Source organism: Neopsephotus bourkii, unplaced genomic scaffold (assembly GCF_033783945.1).
Source record: "Neopsephotus bourkii isolate Nb327-2 ecotype Australia unplaced genomic scaffold, CSIRO-AGI_Nbou_v1 NB_981, whole genome shotgun sequence".
NCBI lineage: Eukaryota > Metazoa > Chordata > Aves > Psittaciformes > Psittacidae > Neopsephotus > Neopsephotus bourkii.
The window spans coordinates 40,771-66,554 of record NW_026901474.1 but is presented as its reverse complement, the minus strand read 5'-3'; the positions used below and the strand labels follow the sequence as shown (position 1 = coordinate 66,554).

The 25,784-nt window shown below is 52.5% G+C and overlaps 1 protein-coding gene across 1 annotated transcript in view; it reads left to right on the top strand.

Moving 5' to 3' along the window:
- Nucleotides 1-25,784, top strand: part of FBXO42 (F-box protein 42) — a 48,965-nt gene that overhangs the window by 5,011 nt on the left and 18,170 nt on the right. Inside the window, exons 2-4 of the mRNA XM_061359454.1 lie at nt 11,463-11,729; nt 14,806-14,922; nt 21,143-21,277. Coding sequence (XP_061215438.1) covers nt 11,480-11,729; nt 14,806-14,922; nt 21,143-21,277 — 502 coding nt within the window. The 5' untranslated portion in view covers nt 11,463-11,479. The remainder of the gene's footprint in view (nt 1-11,462; nt 11,730-14,805; nt 14,923-21,142; nt 21,278-25,784) is intronic.

Here is a 25,784-nt window from a genome sequence, read left to right as displayed (position 1 = left end):
TGGGTGTGGATCTATCCATAGAAACTCCTTTTTTCCCACCATTGAGAGAGAGACAGAATGCTTTCTGTATTGTTGCAATTGCTGTTTAAACAGCTCTGCCCTTCAGTTCTCTGTGGGCTGATCCAGCCTTGCTCCTGGGCAATATTTGCTAGATGGTTAACTCCAGAGCTTGTAGCTTTCATCAGAGGCTTCCTACCAGGAGTTACACAGACTAGTTTGAAGGTGGAATGCAGGTTGGAGGTGAGTGGACATCATGAAAACCCATGTTACACACCCAGTGCATGCCACAGCCCAGCAACAAGGAGTTAAGCTCAGGAGGAGAACGTTGTTTGCTGTGCTCAGACACTGCTGATGTCCATGCGGAGATGGTGTGAGATATCTCAGCACCCTGCTTGCTCACCACAATCAGACCATTGCACCAGCTGCTGCCAAGTCAGCACCATCTGAACACTGGGGTATTGATTTAAACTGAACCTTGGCTGCTGAGTCTGCACGAAGACATGGCTTTTCCCACTGCATCCTTCTTCTCTTTGGCTTGGAAGTAGCCTTGAGCTCATCTTCCTTTGTGATGAAATCCTCCAGTGACTGCTCATCACTCGCATTTCTCAGCGGATGGAGGAACGTTGTGGGTGTGAATTCAGCTGCAGAGCAACTTTGGTCATTGCAAAACTGAAATCATTCCCTACTCTTCCTCCCTCCCATGCAGGTGCTAAGCCAAAGACCACATCCAAAGACCCAGAGGCTTCAGTATGAGCACTTGGCATGGCCAGCTGCCTGACCTTGACCTGGTGTTTGCTTCACTTGATTTGCCTGCGCACTAAACTGCATTCCCCGTTCCCACAGTGAAACATTAAACTGGAATGTTGCAGCAGTGTTGGAAGCCTTAATCTTGACTGGTTGTCCCGCTGGGTGAAGCAACAGGAGGTTGCCTGGTTTCTGTGGCCAGTGCTGCAGTGTGGGCATTGACACTGCTTATTTAAGTCTCTTGAAGTGCTGAAGGACGCTGTGTGTGTGTCTTGTCTCTTGGTGCCTTTTGTCAGGGTTGTTTTGGAAGCAAAGCTCATGCAGTTTGCTTCCCTCTCACACTAATTCCTGATCCTGTTGTCCCTTTATGCTTGAGTCAACAAAAGGATGAAGGGCTCAGGGCACTGGCACAGGGTGCCCAGAGAAGCTGTGGCTGCCCCATCCCTGGCAGTGCTCAAGGCCAGGTTGGGCACAGGGGCTTGGAGCAAGCTGCTCCAGTGGAAGGGGTCCCTGCCTGTGGCAGGGGTTGGAGCTGGAGGAGCTTTAAGGTCCCTTCCAACCCAAACCAGGCTGGGATTCATTCTATGATCCTCAAATTCCCCAAGTTTCACAGGGCAGGAAGGGGAGAGGAAACACCCTGTGAGTGCCCTCAGTGAAGCTCAGAACCCTGCAGACCAGAGGAGCTCCCAGGAGGAAGCAGACAGCAGAGACTCACCCACAGGCGATGCACTGGTAGGAAGCGACATTCCTGAGCTGCCTGTTCTGCTGGCTGAGCTGAGGAGGTGGATGTGATCCAGGGCTTTCCTGGCCAAGGAAGTCGTGTGCCGGGTCGGACTCTGACACTTGCCATGGTGCTTTTTCCTGTGGCAGTGTTTGCTCTGCACGTGGGCACCTCCGGGACTGCAGTGGGAATGTGCTGGGAGCAGCTGTTTGGAGTCACTGGGTTATACAGTGCAAAGGAAAGATGTGGTTGTCTCAAAATTCATCCCAACCGCACTGAAAAGCATTGCTGCAGCCTGGCAAAATCAGCCAATGTGTTTGGGGACCTCCTAGTTTCTGTGAGCAAACCCTTCCCAAAGACTTTCCCATGGAATTGTTTGGCCTGAGCAGGTTTTCTGGGTGGTTTGGATGTAGAAATGGGCTTTGGGCTGTGTGAAAATGGAAAACAGAGAAATGATGTTTCACACTTGTGTTTTCCGGCTTAGTTTTCCTGCAGTCAGACCCGGGCTGGGTTTCAGGTCAGCAGCACGTGGTTTCCTCATGGTTCAGCTATAAATTTGCTTTCATTTGCCTGAAACCTGTATACAGATGAACCACTATGAGTGTCTTTGGTGGGTGAAAGAGACGTCTGTGGAAAAGCAGTGAGTGCTGTGTCATTTATGCTATTCCCACAAGTCAGCACAGAAACCCAGCCTGGTTTGGGTTGAAGGGACCTTAAAGCTCATCCAGCTCCAACTCCTGCCATGGGCAGGGACCCCTTCCACTGGAGCAGCTTGCTCCAAGCCCCTGTGTCCAGCCTGGCCTTGAGCACTGCCAGGGATGGGGCAGCCACAGCTTCTCTGGGCACCCTGTGCCAGCGCCTCAGCACCCTCACAGGGAAGAGCTTCTGCCTAAGAGCTCAGCTCAGTCTCCCCTCGGGCAGGTTCAAGCCATTCCCCTTGCCCTGTCCCTACTCCCTACATCCCTTGTCCAAAGCCCCTCTCCAGGTAACTGACCTGCAGCTTTCAAGTGGTGCCCATAAGCTCCAGCCCTGCTGTGCTGTATCAGTGAAGGAGGAAGGTGAGAGCTCTTTCAGGATGCTGTGGTGTGTTTGCTGCTGTTATCGAGTTCTTGCTGTTGAATCATCACCAACAGGTTTGGATAAATCCCATCAGCTGTTTTTATCTGTACAAGCTGTTTCTCCTCAGCGTACGCTCCAACAGGGGAAGCATCTACCCATTCTCTTGGTAAACCCTCTGTTTCCAAGTCTCAAAGCCTCCTTGCTGGTGAAGGACTCGTGTGCAGTTTTGCCTTCACTCTGCAGTGAATCACGATGGTTTGTTTTGGTGGATGAAGTTCAGGCGAGGCGAAAGCTTCATCAGGAGCTGGCAGGGAGCCGGCAGAGGGAGTGCGTGAGCCCCAGATCCTGCTCCCTGGTCAGCCCTACAACGTGGAGGGGATGGACAAACCTCGATGCAGACCAACCCTTTATTGCCCCAGAGAGGAACAGTTCTTAAAACAAGCCAAACTTGGGTCTAAGCTGCTGGAATGACCCTTCCTGCGTTTGGGAAACCCCAACTAGGGTTGATATTATAGAGTCATAGAATGGTTTGGGTTGGAAAGGACCTTAAGATCATCCAGTTCCAACCCTGTGCCACAGGCAGGGATGTTGCTGGGGTTTGGCTGGACAGATGTAATGTCATTGAGCAGGTACTCATTTGGAGTTGAAGGTGCACACACGGAGGCTGGAATTTCCAGCAGGGAAGCCCAGAGAGCACAGTGCCCTGTGTATAGGTGCCTGACCCACCTGCATCACCCTTTTAACCAAAGGTTCAACGTATTTAATGCCTGGTGAGATTAAATTTGAGGCTTCTCGGGCAACAGCACATATGTGAGCTGAAGTGGTACCTAATAAGTAATATAACAGCTTATTTTGCACTGCCAGTGCCCATCAAGCTGGGTTTCATGGAATTGTAGGGTAGTTTGGGTTGGAAGGGACCTTAAAGCTCCTCCAGCGCCAACCCCTGCCACGGGCAGGGACCCCTTCCACTGGAGCAGCTTGCTCCAAGCCCCTGTGTCCAACCTGGCCTTGAGCACTGCCAGGGATGGGGCAGCCACAGCTTCTCTGGTTTTGCCAGGTTTTGAACAGCTTACAGCCTTTTACAGGTTAATAACAGTGTGAAAAGAAATCAGGAAGTCTCCAAATACCATTTGCTGTTTGGTTGTTGGGTGCTCCGGGCAGTTTTCTGCAGGGATGGTTCTGGTGCCGTCACTTCTTGGTCCAGTTCTTGATCTGTTAATATTTTAGTCGGCTTTTTGGCCAATTCTGAGCTTTTCTCCCATTTATTCCATCAGCAGATGGGAATGTCCCATGGACACCTGCAGCGCAGCATCACTCACCTCTGCTCTTCCCCCTTGTTCTCATGAGCTGTACACTAAACCAAGTGTAGAACCCATGTGGAGGTTTGTGTTCCTGTAATAAATCCAATTTCCTTTCTCATTTCCAGTGCTCCTCTAGGAAGATGGGTTAAGCAGGATTTATATTTAGGTTGCTGTGCTGTTTGTGCAATAAATCCTGCTGCAGAATGTTATATTCCTACTTCAGATGAAAGCTTAGACTAGAACCGAGCAGGAACCGGGAGGAGCTGAGAGTTGGTTCATCAGCAGAGCAGGAGGAATTCGGGTAACAAACCCTTTTTATTCCAGCCATATCAGTTACCATTCAGTTGTCCTCATGCTGTTTCATCCCAGCGTGGTGCAGGTTAGCTGGCACTGCAGAATGGAGTCAGCTCATTTGGATCCTCTGTAAAGATCCTGGTTTAAGAGGCAAAGCGCACGCAGGGAGGTTGTGACGCAAGGTCTGCAGTTGAACTTCACACTCACAGAGGGAATTCAGGAAACCTTTGGCTTTGTGGCTCTTACGTGAAAGCAGAAACACAATTTCCCGTGGAAAAGCAGCTAAATGGGGTTAAAAAAGGGAAAAGCTCTGCTTGGAAGTGCTTGGAACTGCCTGGTTTGCAGGGATGAGACAAGCATGGTGCAGGGATCCCGAGGTCTCACCCGCTCCTCTGGGTGATGCTCCACAGCCCCACAGACAGGATATTGCTCATCATTTGCTCTCCAGAGGCTTTGTTTGCTTTTGGTGACTAGAATCTGCTTTCTTCCCCACTGTTGAACCTCTCCAGCAGTTGGGTTTCAAATGGGGTGATTTAACTGGTGCCAGTTTGGGAGGACTGGAAACATCATCGTGCTTATCAGTGTTATCCCTACCCTGAATCCAGTGGCTCCCGCAAACCTTTTGCTCCTTGTGCTGTTGCTTTCATTAAACAGCACTTCTAGCTAGGAAATAGGCTGTATTTTTCCCTTTTATCACTAGAAAAGGGCTTGAGGTTTCTGTAGGGTGACTGATGGTAGGAAAACCAAACTGGAGGGGGGGGGAAGCTGCTGCTGATGGCACAGCTGCACCATACAATACAATGTCATGCAAAACAATCCCTTCCCAATACAGGCTTGTTTTGCAAGGAAAGCAGCCTAAAACTTACTATTAAATGTGTCTGTTTGATGGAGAGTTTAAACTGGGTAAGCAAATAAACCCAGAAGGTCTAAATATCTCCATAAGTGCTCCCCTGCTGTGCCGATGGGGCTGTTGACAAGCACAATAAGCAGTTGCAAAGGCTCGGGAAGAGTCTGGAGCGGGTTAGGTGCTATCTCCCAGCCCTAACTGAACACCAGAGCTCCTGATTGCCAAGTGCAATTAACTGTTCTGTTCACAGAGTCCCTGTCTCCTTCCAGCCGGAGCAGGGCTGGGTCCTTTCACACACCTTCATTAGTTTTCCCCCGGTGAGAACATCACTGCTGTGCTCATGTTTGGAGAGAGAAGTGTTTTGTGGCATGCGAAAATGAGCGTTCCCTCATGCGTAACGTGCTCTGACTCAGTCCTCTTGTACAGCCTCTTCTTTTCAGTCAGGAGCTTTCCCTCGGAGCCTTTTCCCCACCACCACTAAAATCTGTTGACTTGAAAACCCTGCGGGTTCTTCAGGCACTTCTTAAAGCAGCCGAGAGCTGGGGAGAAGAGGAGGTAGCTCAGGATGGGAACCACTGATGCCACCCACATCTGTGAATGGGGGTCCATGGAACCAGGATTGGTGTCTGCAGGTAGGAAAACCTTGGTGGGTCAAGAGGGGGTTTGCAGGAGCAGGCTGCAGCCTGGCTTGATGCCATTACCAGGCTTCAAGAAGTGTTAAACCTCATTGTCCCTTCATCCACATTTAATAGTGCTCAACTGGAGAGGGGCTTGGGACAAGGGCCTGTAGGGACAGGCCAAGGGGAATGGCTTGAACCTGCCCGAGGGGAGACTGAGCTGAGCTCTTAGGCAGAAGCTCTTCCCTGTGAGGGTGCTGAGGCGCTGGCACAGGGTGCCCAGAGAAGCTGTGGCTGCCCCATCCCTGGCAGTGCTCAAGGCCAGGTTGGACACAGGGGCTTGGAGCAAGCTGCTCCAGTGGAAGGGGTCCCTGCCCGTGGAAGGGGTCCCTGCCCGTGGCAGGGGTTGGAGCTGAGTGAGCTTTAAGGTCCCTTCCAACCCAACCAATCGTTCTGTGATGTGTTTGTTCCACTGCAGTGGGTAATTACTTTAGGAGAATAAATAGCAGGTTCTTAAATAATTCCAGGAGGGGCGAGAGGGAAAATTGAAGCGCTCTGAAAGGAGGAAAAGAGTTATAAAGTGTTGTGCCAACTGGCAGAGACACAGCTTTTAGGAAGGGCCGATCTGATCAGCACTGGCACAGCCCCCTTCAGTTGCCCTTCTAGCGTTTCTTTATGTGTTATTTCAAGTAGCTGCAATTCCTCCTTGGTAGAGCTTCAGCCTGATTCTGAACACCATAACACCATAAACCATTGCTGCTGCTGCAATATAAAGGCACTTCTCGGAAACCAGAGGCTTGGAGGGTGCAAAATAGGATGTGATGCTTCAAGGGGCTCTTGGTGACCAACGCAGAGATCGAACCAAGCAGAGTGGGGCTGCTGGATGCATCCCAGCAACTTAATGGAGTTGTACTTTTGGATGAGACACAATTGCTTCAATCCCTTCCCTGCAGCTTCTGGAGTGCTCTGAGGTTCATTTTAGCCCTTGGCCAAGCTGCAGCCCAGCTTGGTGCAAGCAGAGAGCGTCCGGAGAGCCAGGATGGGTGAGAAAGCACCTCCTGCATCCCCATGAAGGGCAAGCAGGACAGGAACACTGCTCTGGTGTAGGAAAAACACCTCCATGGGATGCTGTCCTGTGGATCTGCTGAATAGTTGGTAATAGGAGCTGCCTGGGATGCTTGAGCTCTCTTATTTACCTTGCTTTTCCCTTTTCCAGTGTTGGAGCAGGGTTCTGGGACAGGGTTTTGCTTCTTTGTACTAGGGGGTAGTTATTCCCAGTCTGTTGTTCCTGTGTCATAAGAGCAAAATCCACATCCCTGACAGGTCAGGCTTAAAGGGCTGTTTTGATGGCTTCTTGTCTTTTGGGAGTTGGGTTTATTGCTTGCTCTGGCCTTGCTTTCCTTGTGATAACAGCGCAGGGTGGGTGTGAAAGGCTGGGGGATGGTTCTTGACACTTAAACACATTGAAAACAGGGATCTGAGCAAGTGGATGCATTGGAATACTGATAATATTAACAAGTGGGCTGGTAAGGCCAGACAAAGTGTGCAGCTCTGCTCTGGAGCCAGGCTGGGAGAGCTGGGCCGGGGCAGCCTGGAGAAGAGAAGGCTCCTGAAGGGGAGACCTTAGAGCAGCTCCAGTGCCTAAAGGGGCTGCAGGAAACCTGGAGAGGGGCTTGGGACAAGGGCCTGTAGGGACAGGCCAAGGGGAATGGCTTGAACCTGCCCGAGGGGAGACTGAGCTGAGCTCTTAGGCAGAAGCTCTTCCCTGTGAGGGTGCTGAGGCGCTGGCACAGGGTGCCCAGAGAAGCTGTGGCTGCCCCATCCCTGGCAGTGCTCAAGGCCAGGTTGGACACAGGGGCTTGGAGCAAGCTGCTCCAGTGGAAGGGGTCCCTGCCTGTGGCAGGGGTTGGAGCTGGAGGAGCTTTGAGGTCCCTTCAAACCCAAACCAGGCTGGGGTTCTGTGATGTGCACAATCATGTGCTGTTTGAGGCAGGGAGGGGTTTCCTGCTCCTGTCTTCTTAAATTTGCCTTAGCGATGCTGTTCTAACTCCTAAGCTGTGACTGTGCCTGTGATGAACTTGTGTTTTTCCCAAACCTACTCCAGAGAAATGAAATTGGGATTTAATAATTGGAAAACCCCTCCTAGCCAGGCGTTCATTCCTGCCTTTCCCAGCTGGCATCCTCCAGCAGGTTCGGGATGGTGTTTAAAGGGCAAATAAAAGCTGTTGGGAATCACACACAAGCTCTGCTTCCAAACCTCAGCACCACAGCAGGTCTGTGGGAACCTGGCGAGCCGAGGCTCACGCTCCACACTGTCACCCACAGGTGTCCTCTGGGATCTGATCTGGCTGCAGACAGGCTCCTGTTTGGGTTTGTAGCACGTTCTTGGGTTGTGAAACACCTCCTCTGCCTGGGTGGATGTGCTGCTCCAGTTTCCCAACCCGCCTTCTTCCAGCCTCCCCGCATCCCGAGGCTGGAATACCGGCACCTTGGCTTCCTGCCATGCTGTGTCAGCATGGAAATCAGTGTGTGCTCTTCACAGTGATGGATGCTTTGGCTTGGAAAAGCCCCAACCCTCTGGGTTGAATCAGTTTTTTAGCCCAGCTCCACTTGTTCTTTTTCTTTCCCTTAGTTTTCCATTTGTTAACCTTAGGGAATTGGTGCTTTATCTGCTGTGTAATGCAGTTTGCTGCTGTCAGCGTGGGGTTCCAGCCCCTCTCTGTCACAACATTGTCTCGGAGAAGGATTTGTGACGCGGGAGACACCGGAGCATCTGTCAGGATGGGAACTGGGAGTTTCATTTTGCCGTGGTTTCCAGCGCAGATTGACAGCCCCTGGGGCTGACAGAAGCAGAGCAGTGCTGTCAAACGTCAGGTTTTGAGCAGGAATTAGTTGTCAGGGAAAGCTTTTCCACTCTGAAGCTCTGCTGTCAGCTATTCCCATGGCTCTTGTGTGCCTGCCAGGCTGGGAAAACCCTGGCTTGAGCTGGGGAAGGCAGTGAGAGATTCCCAGCCTGGTTTGTGTTGGAAGGGACCTTAAAGCCCATCCAAGTCCAACCCCTGCCACAGGCAGGGACCCCTTCCACTGGAGCAGCTTGCTCCAAGCCCCTGTGTCCAACCTGGCCTTGAACACTGCCAGGGATGGGGCAGCCACAGCTTCTCTGGGCACCCTGTGCCAGCGCCTCAGCACCCTCACAGGGAAGAGCTTCTGCCTTATCTCCAACCTGAACTTCCCCTGTTTCAGTCTGAACCCATCACCCCTTGTCCTGTCACTACAGTCCCTACACTCTGCATCTCTGGCAGCTTGTTGCAGCAGCTTAGTTGACCTCAGAGCAGCTTCCAGTGTCTGAAGGGAGCTATAGGGATGCTGGGGAGGGACTCTTCATTAGGAACTGCAGTGACAGGACAAGGGGTAATGGGTTCAAACTGAAACAGGGGAAGTTCTGATTGGATATAAGGAAGAAGTTCTTTCCTGTGAGGGTGCTGAGGCACTGGAATGGGTTGCTCAGGGAGGCTGTGAATGCTCCATCCCTGGCAGTGTTCAAGGCCAGGTTGGACAGAGCCTTGGGTGCCATGGTTTAGTGTGAGGTGTCCCTGCCCATGGCAGGGGTTGGAGCTGGATGATCTTAAGGTTTTTTCCAACCCAAACCATTCTATGGTTCCTCATAACTAGTCACTTAAATTCCTTCCTTCCTTCCATGTTTTCTGTGGTACTGAGAGTTTGGTAAAAACAAACTACCACCTCCTTGTATTGCAGTGTGTTGGGCTAAAAGCTGTGTCTGGAGGTGTCTTGACTTGGAAGGAACCCATAATGGTCATTGAGTCCAACTCCCTCCTCCTCGCAGGCTTACCTAAAGCTAAACCATGTGAGAAGGAGCATCACTGGGATGCTCCTTGGACCCTGATGGGGTTGGTGCCATGAGAACTTCCCTGGGGCGACTGCTCCAGAGACCCACCACCCTCAGTGCGCTTTTCCCTAATATCCAGTCTGAACTCCCCCTGCAGCAGCTTCATTCTGCTTTCTCATGTCCTGTCACTGGTCACCAAGGAGAGAAGGCTCCATCCTTGGAGATACTCAGGAGTCATCTGGACACAGTCCAGGCAGCCTGCTCTAGGTGGCCCCCTTGACCAGGGCCTTGGACCAGATGCCCTCCAGAGAGGTTCCTTCCAACCTCAAGTGTTCTGTGCGTTTGTGACTTGGGATGTTGTTGAATGACCAACCTAGAGGCTCATGTTAAACCCCTCTGCACCAGGATGGATGTATTGAACACCACATGGTGGACTTCACCCTTCCATGTCTTGTTCACCCTTTTTAACCTTGCTGTTCCTCCATGGGAGCTGCCCATCGAAGCCTCTAACCTCAGACACGTTCCATGGGTGATTCCATCTTTGGCCACCCTCTTGTCTTCCCCTTGAGCAGTGGGTTTGCTTCCTGGGCTTGCTGCAGGTTGGATTTATCCCATGGACTGTGTTGATCTGCATCCCATCATCCTGGTCCATGTGGGCAGCCTCTGCATACATGGCATGCCATCAGAAGGAACTCGAGCTCACCATCATAAGAGCTGTCATTTGCCCTGCTTTGGGCCCTTCTTTATAACCTGCATCCCTGGGAAGGGATGTAAAAGGAATTTGTGATGGGAGATTCTGGGAGAGAAAGCCCCTGAGCCATCCTCATGAGTGGGATTCTGGTTTGAGCTGTCAGTGCCTGTGCAGTGATGTTCCACCCCATGGCCATCACCCAGTGGCATTGGAAGGGGAAAGGATCCACTTCCCAAAACAGGTCAGCTGCTTCCTAGGAAATAAGGTCCAGGGATTTGTTCTGCAGTGACAAGCACGGGGATAACTGCAGGCTGTGCCAGCTGGAAATTGGCCTCAGCCTCTTGTTAAGGTGGATTTATCTCCTGATGTATTTCTGTCGGTGCGTTACCTTACACTGCAGATGTTCGGAATAGCTGGAGGGACAAGATTCACTGTCCCAGCTTTCAGCAGCAGTAAATCCTGGGGGACAGGAGGGAACGTGTCCTTCCCTCCCCAACCACCAGCACCAACTGAGCAAGGGTTGAGCAGCGCGTTCTGCCCCCCTGCAGCCCTGCTCCAGCTCTGGGGCAGCAGCACAAGAGGGACCTGGAGCTGCTGGAGCGAGGCCAGAGGAGGCCATGGAGATGCTGCGAGGGCTGGAGCAGCTCTGCTCTGGAGCCAGGCTGAGAGAGCTGGGCTGGGGCAGCCTGGAGAAGAGAAGGCTCCTGAAGGGGAGACCTTAGAGCAGCTCCAGTGCCTAAAGGGGCTGCAGGAAAGCTGGAGAGGGGCTTGGGACAAGGGCCTGTAGGGACAGGCCAAGGGGAATGGCTTGAACCTGCCCGAGGGGAGACTGAGCTGAGCTCTTAGGCAGAAGCTCTTCCCTGTGAGGGTGCTGAGGCGCTGGCACAGGGTGCCCAGAGAAGCTGTGGCTGCCCCATCCCTGGCAGTGCTCAAGGCCAGGTTGGACACAGGGGCTTGGAGCAAGCTGCTCCAGTGGAAGGGGTCCCTGCGTGTGGCAGGGGTTGGAGCTGGATGGGCTGTAAGGTCCCTTCAACCCAAACCAGGCTGTGATTCTATGAAGAAAAAGAAAAAATGGGGGTGTTAAGGGGGACTGGGACAGGGATATTTCCCCCCGTTGTGCTGCCCAGGGCAGAGCAGGCTCGCTGGCAAAACTGTTTTCACAGGGGAGCAGGGGCTGCAGAGATGTTGCCTCCATCGTGTCTCACCTTGGGTTTCTCTCAGTTCCGTGGGGATCCCTTTCCCTGTCACTGCCTGGCCCCACAGTGCAAACCAACCAGCTGGGGCCACTGGTGCTGTTAATGTTCCTTGTGAGCTCACTGTTGTCTCTTTCCCCTCCTGAAGCTGTGAAGTGGAATGCCATGGCCAGCTCCTCGGACAGTGAAGATGATGGGTTCATGGCTGTGGATCCAGAAGACGCCGTGGTGGAGGGGACGATGGAGCAAGATGATGAGCCACACACTGAGCTGGAGGTGGAGGAGACCAGGCACAACAGATCAATGCTGGAGCTTCCTGAGGAGGTTTTGGAATATATCCTCTCCTTCCTCTCGCCCTATCAGGAGCACAAGACTGCTGCCCTTGTCTGCAAACAGTGGTATCGACTCATCAAAGGTACAGAGCCCTGTAGTGAGGGGCCATTTCTGTTACTGGGGATGTGTAACCCAGCTGCTCTTTGCTTTGGTTTAGCCTCACTTCTTGTTTTCCCCTTCAACTGGGAAATCTGAATCCTGAAAGGTGCCAGACCAGCAGCTCCAGCCATCAGGTCACTTGCTCTGCCCAAGGCAGTGCTGATAACAGCCCAGAACTGAGCCCCTCAGCCTCTTTGAAGCATGAAGGAGTGAAACCCCAGCCCAGAGCAGCTCACTCAGGTTGCTTTTGAATGCTCCCTCTTGACCTGGCACTCAGCATCCCTCCACCACCCAGCACATCCCATGGCTGTAATTGTGCTTCCTTTACACCTTGCTTGGTAATAGCCCTCCCAAAGTTTATGCTTACAGCTGGAAACAAAGCCCTGTCAGCTCTGCTGAAGAGAAGTGGTGCATAAAATCTACATTAACATAGATCTGCATATTCACACTTCCTCAAAGAGTAGCCCTGAGACACAGATACTTCTCTCTGCTTCCACACAGTGTTAATCCTGAAGCCTCATGGGGATATTTTAATGCTAGATAGGTATGATATGACAGGCAGGTAGGTAAGGTTTGGACAAGGATGTAACCCCAGTGCTCTGCTCCAGTGTTTCTGGAATACATGGGATCATTTCCATTGTGTTTCCACTGGGAACATGTGCTTTGAGTGCAAGGTTCATTAAACCCAAGCAGATTAAGAGCAGCCCACAGGTAAATGTGGAGGAATGAGGCACACTGCTGCATGAGGGGAAAACAGTGTCAGGTGAGAGATGCCTTTGGGTGTTGTGTGGGGTCATGGCTCAGCTGTGGACTCCTCTGCACGTGTGAGAGCATTGCTGGGGTTCCTGGCATCTGCTGCCTTGCCCAGAGTAGAACAGGCTGGAGGTTAAAGCACAGCTACTTCAGCAGCACAAAGGGACTTGTTTAGGATCCTTCTGGGGCAGCAGCAGCCTGCATCCCTGTTGAAAGGCTGCATCAAAAGGAGCATGACCAGCAGGTCGAGGGGGGTGATCCTGCTGCTCTGCTCTGCTCTTGTGAGACCTCACTTGCAGCACTGTGTGCAGTGCTGGTGTCCTGAGCATAAGGACATGGAGCTGCTGGAGCAAGTCCAGAGGAGGCCACGAGGATGCTCAGGGGCTGGAGCAGCTCCTGTATGGAGCCAGGCTGAGAACACTGGGGCTGTTCAGCCTGGAGAAGAGAAGCTGTGTGGAGACCTCAGAGCAGCTTCCAGTGTCTGAAGGGGGGCTGTAAGGATGCTGAGGATGGATTATTCATTAGGGCCTGTAGTGACAGGACAAAGGGTAATGGGTTAAAACTGAAACAGGGGAAGTTTAGATTGGATATAAGGAGGAAGTTCTTTCCTGTGAGGGTGGTGAGGCACTGGAATGGGTTACCCAGGGAGGTTGTGAATGCTCCATCCCTGGCAGTGTTCAAGGCCAGGTTGCACAGAGCCTTGGGTGCCATGGTTTAGTGTGAGGTGTCCCTGCCCATGGCAGGGGGTTGGAGCTGGATGATCTTAAGGTCCTTTCCAGCCCAAACCAGGCTGGGATTCTATGATTTCAACTGTCAGCAGCCCTTGAGTTGCTGCCTGGATGCACTTTCTCACTCAGGACTTGTTCCTGGAACAGCCTGAGAGATGCAAAGGATGCAGCTGGGATCAAACACCCGGTGATTCACCCAAAAGAGACTGTGGGAAACATCCCTGCAGTGGAGGGGAGGGATGAGCAGCCGGAGGCACAGCCTGGCCTTGGAGTTGTCCTTGGAGTCCCCCATCCCAGGGGATGTGTGGTACAGGGCAGCTGTACTGGTTCTGTGGCCACCACAGCACAAAAGGGCAGTGTAACTGCAACCTGCGAGGGGTCACTCGAGGTAAAGCATTGATTCCTTTAATCCTGGCTAATTTTTCCTGTTTGTCAGGATACATCTGCCATCAAATCCTATAGTTAGATCCTGTTTCCTGCGTGACTCTTGGGGACCAGCTGCTTGAGGACCCTGTGTTTCATTACTAAAACTTCCTGCTTTCTACCCAGAGTGTGATTCCTTACTGGGGCTGTTCCCAGCAGAGCTTCCAGTAAGCAGATCCTTGGCAGAGTCTCTTGGCAGGTTGTGGCATCCTCTGTAGTGGAGCAGAAGCCACCAAGTTCGATGCAGTCATAGAACTCCTCCAGAGGCTCCCCTCTGGGCAGGGAGCAGGATCCAGCCCCTCTCAGCACACTCACAGCCACGTGTGCTCCATACACAGCTCGGGGCTGACCAGAGCTGGTTTGAAGAGGGTGCAGGTTGGTTGTCCTGGCAGGTCTGTAAAGGGAAGGGCAGCAGCTCCTCTGGGGTGTGATTAGGGGACAGCAGGGCTCACCTGCAGGGGAGGAGAGTGAAAACCAGCCCTGTGGATGCATCACATGTGCTGACCTTTCCCAGAGGCTTTGTTTGCCAGGCTGGAGGGGGCAGATACCAGAAACACAGTGAGTTGGGTCAGTGAACATTGCTCATTGCCACGTTCACCCAGTCCCTATTTTCTGTTCTCTGTAATCCTCCAAATTCCCACTAATCGTAGACTCATCACAGAATCCCAGCCTGGTTTGGGTTGGAAGGGACCTTAAAGCTCACCCAGCTCCAACCCCTGCCACGGGCAGGGACCCCTTCACTGGAGCAGCTTGCTCCAAGCCCCTGTGTCCAACCTGGCCTTGAGCACTGCCAGGGATGGGGCAGCCACAGCTTCTCTGGGCACCCTGTGCCAGCGCCTCAGCACCCTCACAGGGAAGAGCTTCTGCCTAAGAGCTCAGCTCAGTCTCCCCTCGGGCAGGTTCAAGCCATTCCCCTTGGCCTGTCCCTACAGGCCCTTGTCCCAAGCCCCTCTCCAGCTTTCCTCCATCCCCTTTAGGCACTGGAGCTGCTCTCAGGTCTCCCCTTCAGGAGCCCTCTCTTCTCCAGGCTGCCCCAGCCCAGCTCTCAGCCTGTTTAAATACAGAAGCTCTTTCTAGCTGCTGTCAACGCTGCTTGTGCAGGCACAGTTTGTTCCTAATGTGCCCCAATTTTGCTGCTGTCTCGTTTCTCCCCAGGCGTGGCCCATCAGTGCTATCACGGCTTTATCAAAGCAGTGCAAGAAGGAAACATCCAGTGGGAGAGCCGCACTTACCCCTACCCTGGCACCCCCATCACCCAGCGCTTCTCACACAGTAAGTACCTGCTGGGAGAGCTGTGCTCACCCTGGTTTGCCACTGGACACTGCAGCCCAGGGGTTTGTGCTGCATCCCTTGGGATCCAGAAGTGCTGCAGACCCCTGTCACTGCAGCACAGTAACACGCAGCTCTGCCAACACAAGTGCTTTGCACAGGGGTGGGGATTTAGTAGCTGTCATGGTTATTGGCTCATTGCTCCTTGGGAATGTCTGCGGAGCCAGGGTGGGATCTTGGCTTTCTGGCTTTCATAGAACCATGGGATGGTTTGGGTTGGAAGAGACCTTAAAGCTCCTCCAGCTCCAACCCCTGCCATGGGCAGGGACCCCTTCCACTGGAGCAGCTTGCTCCAAGCCCCTGTGTCCAACCTGGCCTTGAGCACTGCCAGGGATGGGGCAGCCACAGCTTCTCTGGGCACCCTGTGCCAGCGCCTCAGCACCCTCACAGGGAAGAAGATGGTTTTGTGTATTTTATGTGCAGGTTTCTTCCCATAACTCTGAGCCTGAGCTTTGTGTCTTCAGTAGAAACCTCACTTAGCTGCTACACCCAGGCCATTAAATCAACACCACTGAGTCTGCACACTCACCACGCCTGGGGCATGTGCTGGCTGCTTTTACAGCAGATCTATTACTCACAGATGCAGAGGATGGATTTGTAGGGGGCCAAGTATGTCTCCCTTTAGGTTAAAACACAGCCACACATGAGACACGAGTGTATTTGGTGATGAAGTGATTCAGTTCACACTGCTTATGTATGGGTGAAGTTTCGCCCTGCTTCCAAGTTGCTGCAAGAGAACAGCAAAAAGCATTCCCATTAAGGAAGAGATCACAGAATCCCAGCCTGGTTTGTGCTGGAAGGGACCTTAAGGCACATCCAGTCCCAACCCCCTGTGACAGGCAGGGACCCCTTCCACTGGAGCAGCTTGCTCCAAGCCCCTGTGTCCAACCTGGCCTTGAATTGATACTGAAATAGAACTTGCCTGTAGTGCAGCAGTGCTGCACTGCCTCAGCCTGCTCTGCCTGGTGGCACGGTCACACAGGACAAGGCTTCCATCCCCAGGAGACACTGCAGGAATCTCTGGTGAAGCTGTGGAGCTCTTTAAAGACTTCCTTGTCCCCCTGAAGAATGCAGGTCCCCACTGTTTGTAGCTTGCTGTGGAGTGTTCACAGAGTGCTTATGAATGACTTCCCAATCTGGGTGTGTTGCCCCTCAGTTCTTGCAGCCTTTTTCAACCTGTGGGCTTTAAGGCTGGCTGGGAATTCCTGAAATAGGCCCCGGTACCGCTCCAAAGGCACTGAGTGCTCTGTAGTTTATCCTGGTGCCCACTGGGGGCTTCGCTGTTACGCTCCATCCAACGTGAGCTGTCTCCCTAAAGCCGCTGCCCTTGGAGCATGTCATCTGGATTAGCCTCTCTGTTTGATGCTGTCCTAGCTCTGGTCAGCCCTCAGTTGCTCCCCAAGCGTTATTAATGCACTTTCTGTGCAGAAGGCTAATCTGGATTAACTTGTTTGCTGATTTAAAGGGATTTTTTAAAGCAGATCTGCAGTAGCTGCTTTCCCTCCACCGAAGGGTCGTGTGTTGCTGGGTTCCTGCATTAAACTGAAGCTGCAAATGATTCATTGCAGAAACTCCAACTGAATCTTTAAACCTAAACTACTGAGATGCTGAGGTGAATAAGAACAGGAGGTTTGGGACTCATAAATCCCTTTCTAGGGGTGAGTAATGCACCAGTTCATGTAGAAGACGTCATCTCCCAGGCACGAGCCACTGAAGGCTAGAGACAGCAGGAGCTGGCACCAAAACAGTGGTCAGGGCTGTCTGACTTCCAGGATTTATTAGAACTATGCCACAAATGCTCTTATGGAGCATAAAAGGACAAGGAAGAGAATTCTGAACAGTTGGAGGTCAAAGTGTCTCCTCTCAGTTCCTAAAGGAGGAACAGCAGAACCATTTGATAAGGAGTAATGAATGGATGTTCCCTTCGTCTGGTCTCCTGGGGAGGGAGCATTTGGCAAAGCTCACACAACTGATAAGGAACCTCATGGATGAGCTGTAGCTTTTCGGAGGGATTTAAAGCTGCAGCACATCAGCCTTTAGCAATGATGTTGGCTTTTCAGGTCTAAATGTCCCATCTCAGCGAGAGAAACCCTTCCCATGGAGGTTTGTGAGCCAAACACCAGGTCTGATGTTTGCAGGAGTCATCTAATTCCTTTTTAGCCCTAAAGCATGAACCTACAAACATCATAGCAGGGCAGTGACTCATGTGGTTAAATAACTGGCCCCGGTCAGAATGCCACGTCAGGAGGAATGCAGGAAGGGGGAAGCAGCAGAGGAATGCTGCTTTGTGCCAGGAATATTGATCCTTTGATGGAAGAGTGACTAATTTTAAAGCCTGATCCTGGTTTTTCCATGCAGTCCGGGGAGCAGGGGGATGACTAACAAAAGCAGTTCCCTGCCTTCACCCTGAGAGGCAGGGGCGAGGTGGAAGCCGGAATGTTGTTTGGTTTACAGGATGGGCTGCTTTACACCAGAGCTTCTCATATCACCCAGCATTGCTCAATGGAGCCCTGCCTTCTGATTACACTGAGTGCCTGCACTGCAAGGAGCAGGGATATGGTGGTTAGAGCATAGGAGATGGGTTGGTGGGGATTTTCCCCCTGAAGGTGTGCAGAGCTGGGCTTTGTGAGCAATGCTGGGCATTTCTCATGCCACAACGCCCGTGTGCTTGGTGCAAAGCAGGACTTGGAGCTTTCATCTGCAAGCCCATCCTCCTCGGTGCCACCATCCATGGCTCCGGTGCCAAGTGTGGTTGGATGTGCAAAGGTTACCTCCAATCCCAGTGCCAGCAGCTCCATGTACAACACTTGCAGCATCAGCTTGGCCGGCTCTTCCTGGGAATGCTGACATCGAGGGCTGTCAGCCTTTAGCTGCAGTGGGATTCCAATAGCCAAGCTGACTCCTTCCCCTCTCTCCAATGGGGAATGCAGCCTTTGAACTCAGGTGACTTTATTTGATGTACTTGACATTTAAAAAGCCAGGTACCACAAAGGGCATGTGCTCTGCAGTCAGTCTTCCCTTCCCACTTGATCTTCCTTTCAGTTATCTCGTGCTCCAGGCAAAGGTCTCTGATGCTTTGTGGTGCAGCACAGAGGGCGAACAGGAACACGTTCAAATCCAGCTGCATCTGTGCTCTGTTCGGGTATCAGCATCTTCAAACAGCCCAAATATTTCTTGCCCTCGTTTCCAGTTACAAAGATCCGTGTGTTTGCAGCACTGAAACATGGGGGACACTGAATTTTACTGCCACTTGACAAAAATCAACCCAAAATCCAGTGTTCTCCACCCTTTTCTGGGCACCAGGGGCTCCCACCCTTCTCCCCTGATTTATTCTACCCCTTTGCAAGCCTGGTTTAAACTGCAGCTTTCACTTGTGCTTTGTTTCCTCCCTGACCCCTAATGTCCTTTTGCCTCCCCAAACCAGTCTGCCTTGCTCAGCTTCAGCAGCTTTACAAGGAATACCAAGGCACAGTAAGTTTGACTTCTTTTGGGCTGGGATTAAAATGCCTCCTGGTGCCTGCCTGGCTGGCCTGGGGTTTGAAGCCAAATAGAGGAGAAGAATGCTGCCACCTCCCCTCCAACATAATAGAGGAGCTGGGCTGCGGTGTGCCAAGGGGCTGATGTGGGGAGGAGGAAGAGGCTCTCACCATGGCGTGCTTGAGGTGGGGATTAGATTTCTAAAGGAACTAAGCCCTTCCTGAGAGGTGAAGTAGAAAAGCCCCGGTGTTGCTTTGCGCTGGGTGTTAACTGCATGGGCTTAGGGTGTGAAGCACCTCACCCTGTGCTGGGTGGAGGTGACCTCCAAGGGTCTGCTGTGTGAAAATGAGGCAGGGCTGACTCTCAGGGAGCAGCTCAAGCACTAAAACTGTTCTTCATCGTGATTCCTTCCTCAATCCTGTGCCAGGCACATGCACTTCACCATCATTTATGTACCCTCCAACCCAGACAGAGCTCCAAAGTGATGGGCTGTGGCGCTAGAGGTATTAAATCCTTCACCAAGATGTGGCTGCGATGAAGACAGTTCAGTTGCACATAAGGGCATTGTAGATAGGGATAGATTGTGTGGTCTCACCCTATGAGCACATCCCATGTCTCCAGCTCTCCCATTCCTACCCTGTGGTCAGCAAAGCACCCTGGACTCATCCCTAATAGCCCAGGGCATGAGGGCTGCTGGCTTTTCAATAGGGGATCAGAGCATGGGACCTTCAGCAAAGACCAGCGGGTGTCATCGTGTCCCAGCATGGTGCTGAGCACACATCAGGATGAGTGTCACTGGTGTACGTAGGGGTGGGATGTGTTACCCAGCAATTCCACACTGGAATTACCTCCTTCCAGCCTGCAAAAATAAGGCTGTGGTGTTGGATCACTGGAAACCAGGGACGTGCTTGTGCTGGCCTAGAGCAAAGCTGAGAGCAGGGACTTCTCGTGGGGATTTGCTCTGAGCCCTTTTCTCTTGCTACCAAAAGTAGGTTATCAGCCTTTTGCTCCAGATGCTCCTTTTGTAGGTTCTTTCTCTTTTCTTTTCTGGCTGCTGTTTCCAAAAGGAAAACAAGCCCTTCTGTGTGTGCAGGCTCCGAGCACCCCGTGTCCCCTCAGGTCACATCATCTGAATCTATTTTTATTGTTGAACTGGGGGGCAGCTCTGAACAGCGCTGCAGGAAGGAGCTCTTCCCTGTGAGGGTGCCCAGAGGAGCTGTGGCTGCCCCATCCCTGGCAGTGCTCAAGGCCAGGTTGGACACAGGGACTTGGAGCAAGCTGCTCCAGTGGAAGGGGTCCCTGCCTGTGACAGGGGTTGGAGCTGGATGAGCCTTAAGGCCCCTTCCAACCCAAACCATTCTGGGATTCTATGAAGTCAATGGGGCGTGTTGTATTTGAGGAGGGAAATGAAGAACTTGGGAAATCCTCTTTGTAGCTGCAGGGATTTAACTTTCTGAACACGCTTGAATCTTCCTCATCCTCCAAGGCAAGTCCTCTCTGCTCTCATGTTTAATGGATTTCCCAGCAGAGGTGCCTGGGTGCCATGGGGCACTGCCAAAGGCAGACATTCACATATAATTTCTTTTTTCTGCAGAGTTTGGTTTGGGGCCAAACACTCTTTACTTCCCTGGGTATCTTTGGTGGGCTGTCAAGTGCTGTGTTCCCTCCCTGTTCCCCATCTCGCTGCCTAATCCTTTCCCATAAGGAGCAGAGGGAATGCTTGTGTAGGATGTGTTTCAGTGATGCTGAAAGTAGGGTCTAGAGTCTGATGGGGAAGGGCTGAGGGAGCTGAGGGGGTCAGATGGAGAGGAGAAGGCTCAGGGGGGACCTGATGGCTGCGTCCAGCTGCCTGACAGGAGGATGGAGCCAGGAGGGGCTGGGCTCTGCTCCCAAGGAACAAGGGATGGGACAAGAGGAACCGGCCTCAAGCTGCACCAGGGCAGGGTTAGATGGAGCTGAGGAACAATTCCTGCCCCAGAGGGTGCTCAGGCATTGGAACAGGCTGCCCAGGGCAGGGCTGCAGGCACCGTCCCTGCAAGTGTTCACACACCATGGAGATGAGGCCTCAGTGCCATGGGTCAGTGGTGGCCTTGGCAGTGCTGGGGTAAGGGTTGGACTGGGTGAGCTGAAAGGGCTTTTCCAACCCAAATAATTCTATGAAATGCTGTCAGATCTGGAAAAAGCAGTAAGTGAAGGGCTGGGTACACAGGCTGGTTTCTTAGTGTCGTCTGGTGACCCTGGACATGATAGGAATGAGCTCAGAGAAGGGAGGTGTGCTGAGTGCTAATCATAGCTGATCTCATTAACTGCAGGCTACTAAGGCAGCTTGCCTTGCACTTTCAGGAGCAGCTCTGCTTGAGGGGATAAGGTTCTTGCTGGAGGTTTATGCTGCTCAGGGATATCCCTAAGCTGGCCCATGGTTTTATTGAAGCTGGGGCAGCCCCTCTGCTGTTCTGTATGAAACGGGGGGAAAGCCTGGAGAAGAGAAGGCTCCTGAAGGGGAGACCTTAGGGCAGCTCCAGTGCCTCTTTAGGGGATACAGGAAACCTGGAGAGGGGCTTTGGCCAAGGGCCTGTAGGGACAGGCCAAGGGGAATGGCTTGAACCTGCCAGAGGGGAGGCTGATCTCTCTTTTCACCCCAAAACACAAATGTCAGGGCCTTGCCTGATGTGTTTCTCTTCTCCAGGTGCGTGTTACTACGACTCCAACCAGTCCATGTACGTGTTTGGTGGCTGCACACAGAGCAGTTGTAACGCTGCCTTCAACGACCTCTGGAGACTCGACCTGAACAGCAAGGAGTGGATCCGGCCCCTGGCATCAGGTGAGAAATGCCACTATCACAGGTTTAAACCCCACCTCAGCTCTGCGATAGCCGCTCTCAGGCTGGGTTTCCCCATGTGTTTTATCACTACCTGACCAGTTTTCAGGTGATATTGGGGTTTTTTTGGCCACAGACTTCAGTATCCTCATAGTGCAGCACTGTGCTGGGTTGTTCCTCTCTGTCTGGAGGAGCGGCTCGGGGCCGGTTCGTGCCACGCGGGATGAGTGACACTTCCCTGTGCCCACAAGAGGCTGTTTTGTTAATAATGGATGTCTCAAAGCCCAGAGATTTGTATTCTTTAATAACCCTGGTAGCCACCACCTCAGGTATGTTGAGGAGTGGAGGAGACATGCCCGTGCGGGCTACCCACAGCGTGGGAAAGCAGGTACGTTCCTGCAGTCCCCGTGCTCAGGGCAGGAAAACACCAGCCCTGCTTTCCCAGCCTGGTGTTCGTGCTCCCCATGTCACACACACACACACTGTGCTTGCTTTCCTTCTGCTTCTCAATCTGACTGCAATAACCCTGGAGACAAGCAGAACGGGGGGAGGAAAGTCAGTGTTAAAGCAGTGATTGCAGTGCAACCAAGAGTAGGAGGAAGAGAAGGAGCTCAGCATCCATCAGCCACTCCTTGCTGATGTGTCTGCTTGGGTGCCCATCCTCCTCCATTGTACTCTTGAGTGTTGTGGATTATTCAGTTACTATTTAAAGTCCTATTTTCTTGTCTGACACTTCTGTCCCTTCTATGAAGTCCTTCCAAATCCAGATGTTTCTGCATCCCGGTGTCCTCTGGGAATTGGTGGGCTGTCACTTTGACATGTTAACGTGTAACTCAGTGCTTGATGGCTGCTTGTACAGACTGATACCCAGCAACTCCTCATAGTTTGACTCCTGCATCTGCACATCCACTGCGTGATGCTTGCAGGTGAGAATTAACCAGCCATGAACTGAGAGAAAAGCAACCACAGCCTGCATGTGTGTGCAAACCGGCTCTCACTCTTCCCTGTTCCCAGCTGGAGCAATCTCCCTGTGCTCAGGGGTGGAGAAGAGGCCATGGGTAGCATAAACAGGATACTGGCCCCTGCAGACCTCTGCTCTGACCCAGCACATCTATTCTTCCAGCCCTGCGAGTTCTTCCGTCGCATTGAATGCGGGGCACGACTCGCAGTCGTGTCCATGGCTCCAGCCGCCGGCACCCAGCTCTGCTCACTCACCCTCTTGGTATTTCACCGAGTCAGATTCCCAGTGCCTTACTAACAGATTACACTTTGAAAAGAACGAGTCCTGTGGGAATATGTGTCAGAGTTAAGTCCCATGGGAAGATCCCCCGAGGAAATCTTTCTGCATGCTGTCACGAGCGCGTGGAGCGAGATGGGATCGCAACTGAAACTTCAGGCGGGCTCCCCAAACAGAGAGCTCTTGTTCCTTGGTCTGCAGAGGAGATGAGTCACTCCCTGCTTGTGCCCCTGGTGCTATCTTACACATAAGTGCTTGTATCTTACACATCACCGCTCTCCTTTTTGTGTCTTACACATAACTGCTCTCTTTTTATCCCTTGGTGCCCTTAACCGGAGGGTTGGCATCCGCTGCCTGGGAAAGAATAGTGGCTGGAGGGGGCAAAAGCTGAGAGCTTTGAAACTCAGGAGTCAGAGCTAAATCAGGCAGGAGGGCTGTTATTCTTTACAAGAGCTGACGTTGATGGATGAGCCCTCGCTGTGTGCAGGCTAATTGCTGCTGGAGCTTGAGGAGTTCCCACACCTGCCCCTACGGACTCTATAGGGTAGATCTTGCTCCAGGATAAGGCACCGGCTGCTCCTCAAGGCCAGTTCTTGCTCAAAGAGCTTGGCTCACACTCTCCTTGCGCCCTCATTAAGCGTGAGCATCCTATCTAATGAGACCTGGGTAGGGCTACCTAAAGCGACTGGGAGGACAGTGCCAGGGCTACACTGAATGCCTTGGACACGGGTGAGCTGAAACCACTTCATCCTTTTCCCTCTCCAAAGGGCTTTTCTGTTGTTGTTTGTTCATACCTGTTTTTCCTTTGGGTTTTCTTCCTTGTAGGCATGAGATGACATCAGAGCTGGATGATTCCTCTCCAGCCCGAGCTGCTGCACTTCACCCAGCAGTAAATATTTAGCCTTCAAAGCAGTAATTGGCCTGTGTTGCTTTTCGTCTCGGAGAGGAGGAGGGAGATAATTGCTTCCAAACCCCCTAATTTTTGAGGTTTCAAAGTATTTTTTGTGCTTAGATCTAAAACAATGGCTTTGACTTTGGACTTATTAGGCTGGAGCAGAACAAGAGACTCAATGCCTGGCTTCTATGTAGTGCTTTTTCCTGGTGGGGTTCGACGCTCTACAAAGGAGGGCGTAAAGGCAGCAGGTTCTCTATGTTAGGCACGTGAACAGGAATGCCTCTCAACTCTTCTCCCTCAAGCTCTTTTGGCCACTTTGGAGCTGTTTTCCACCTCCTCCATTCCCACATAGGAGCCTTGCCAGGGCAGGAGGGGGGCCCTGGCATGACGTGGGAAGGCTGCAATGTTATCCCGGGGTAGGTGGTCCCTGGGAGGCAGGAGCCTTTCTCCATGTGTTAGGGATGCTTGCTTTATTCTCTCTCCATTTGCATAATTAACCCAGGCACTTGTTTGACTTGGAGCCTATCTGCACAGAGGAGAACCTGACAGAGAGGACTGGAGGTGGTTTACACGGGAGCCTGTTGATGCAGCTGGAGGCAAGGGTTAGTCTCCACTCTGACTCAAGCTGCAGCACGCCGCTCCCGCAGCGAGGGCACACGCAGCGTGGCTTTGGTGGCAATAATCCTCTGGTGCTCCCCCCAAAACAAGCTCTTGTGCAGCTGAAACAGCCAGGGAAGAAACCAAACCCCTTTGGGATGGAGAGTGCCAGGATTTCGTGCAATGGGGGATGCTGGGGTGCCCATAGCGGGGGGTTTGGCGTGAGGTTGGAGTTGGCTGATGCAGGCTGTGCTGGTGGCAGGGAAGGTTTGTCCTGTTTCCATGTGGTTGTGAAGCACTCTGGATGAGATCCTGCCCATCTCTGCAATGAATGCTGCTGGCAGAGGCTGCTTTGGCCACCAGCACTGACCCAGGACCTTCCCCATCGCCTGTCTCCTGTTGTGTCCTCCTTGGGCTGCAGGGGATAACTTCGAGGTGTATCCATATCCGCAGGCAGTTTTCCTTCTGGCCTGCCTGCTGTTCCAGACTGTGTTCCTGCAGACTTTCTCCCTTCCTGTATGTGTTAGTTTATGCTCCTCAGGAGCCCTGTACTTGGCCTCTGCCTGCATCAAACTGGGAAATACCTTTTATAAACCAGCAAGAAAAATGCCAGGAGGTTTGCCCGTGCTCCCAGGGGCTTAGGGACAGAGATGGAAAGCTTTTCTTTCCCAAACCAAGCCTCTTGCTGTGCTGGCAGAGTAAGGAATGGTGTTACAAAGAGCAGGTCTTTGAGGGAGAGGAACGTGAGCTGAAGTCCTGCAGCATCTGCACATCCTCCCTGTTGTTTCTGCTTTATCACCCACAGCCAAGCACGATCCCATCTCCTCTCCAGATAGCTGGGGAGGGAGGAGAGCTGCAAAGGCCCCAGTTCCCCCCCTTGGTGCTGTGTGTTTTCCCACTGTGGGATCCCAGTGTGCTATCAGGGGGCTCGAGGAGACTCGTGGCTCCACTCTTCCTGTTTGCTATGGAAAGCTCTCCATGTGCCCACCCTTCCGCTGGGGAGGTGGGACTCCAGGACCTGTTTCCTGGTGGCTTGCTCTCCCTGCACTCACGCTGCCTTTGCTTTCGCTGCTCATATCCCTCAGGATTTGAGGATAAAGCCAGCCTTGGAGGTAAACCTTGTTCATTAAATGCTCTGATCCCCTCTGTCCATCTTCAGTGTCAAGGCACAGCCACATCAGAGCAGGTGATGCTCCCTGCTTTAGCCTGTAAATGAGCAGAGCCCATCGGCCTCAAGTTTGCCCTGCAAACCTCCCAGGTAGCCTTAACCCAGCCCCATAAGTGTGCAAAAAGCCCTCTCCCACGTTGGTTGTTGGTTCTTCTTGGCTCTGTTCTTCCCCCAGGTCCTCCCTCTGTGCTTTGAGTGGGAGCTGCTGGAGTTTAAGGCTCAGGTTTCCCCTTGTGAGCTGGGGGGAAGGTGCCTTTGATGGTGTTGTGTCAACAGAGCTAACAGCCCAAAGCAGGCAGGAGAGGCTCTGCTGTCACCTGCCCCAGGTGCTTCTATCAGATGTGGTCCCTGGTAGTTGAGGAGCGGTTTGCCCTTGATAAAGCTCTGCAAAAACCTCGCCTGGAGCCAAAGAAACCCAGCCCTGTTTTCATCATCCCCTTGGAGAAACCAGGGCAAGGGCTCAGCAGCTGGTGGAGTCTCAGAATGCTGGTCCTGGGCTGGAGTGAGTTTCCTCCTCAGGGCTGTGAGCCTTATGGAGCTGAAAGGGGACGTGAGCCCCAGCAAAGCACTTCCCAAGGGATGGAGGTGCTTGTGCAGGGGTGATCCAGCCAGC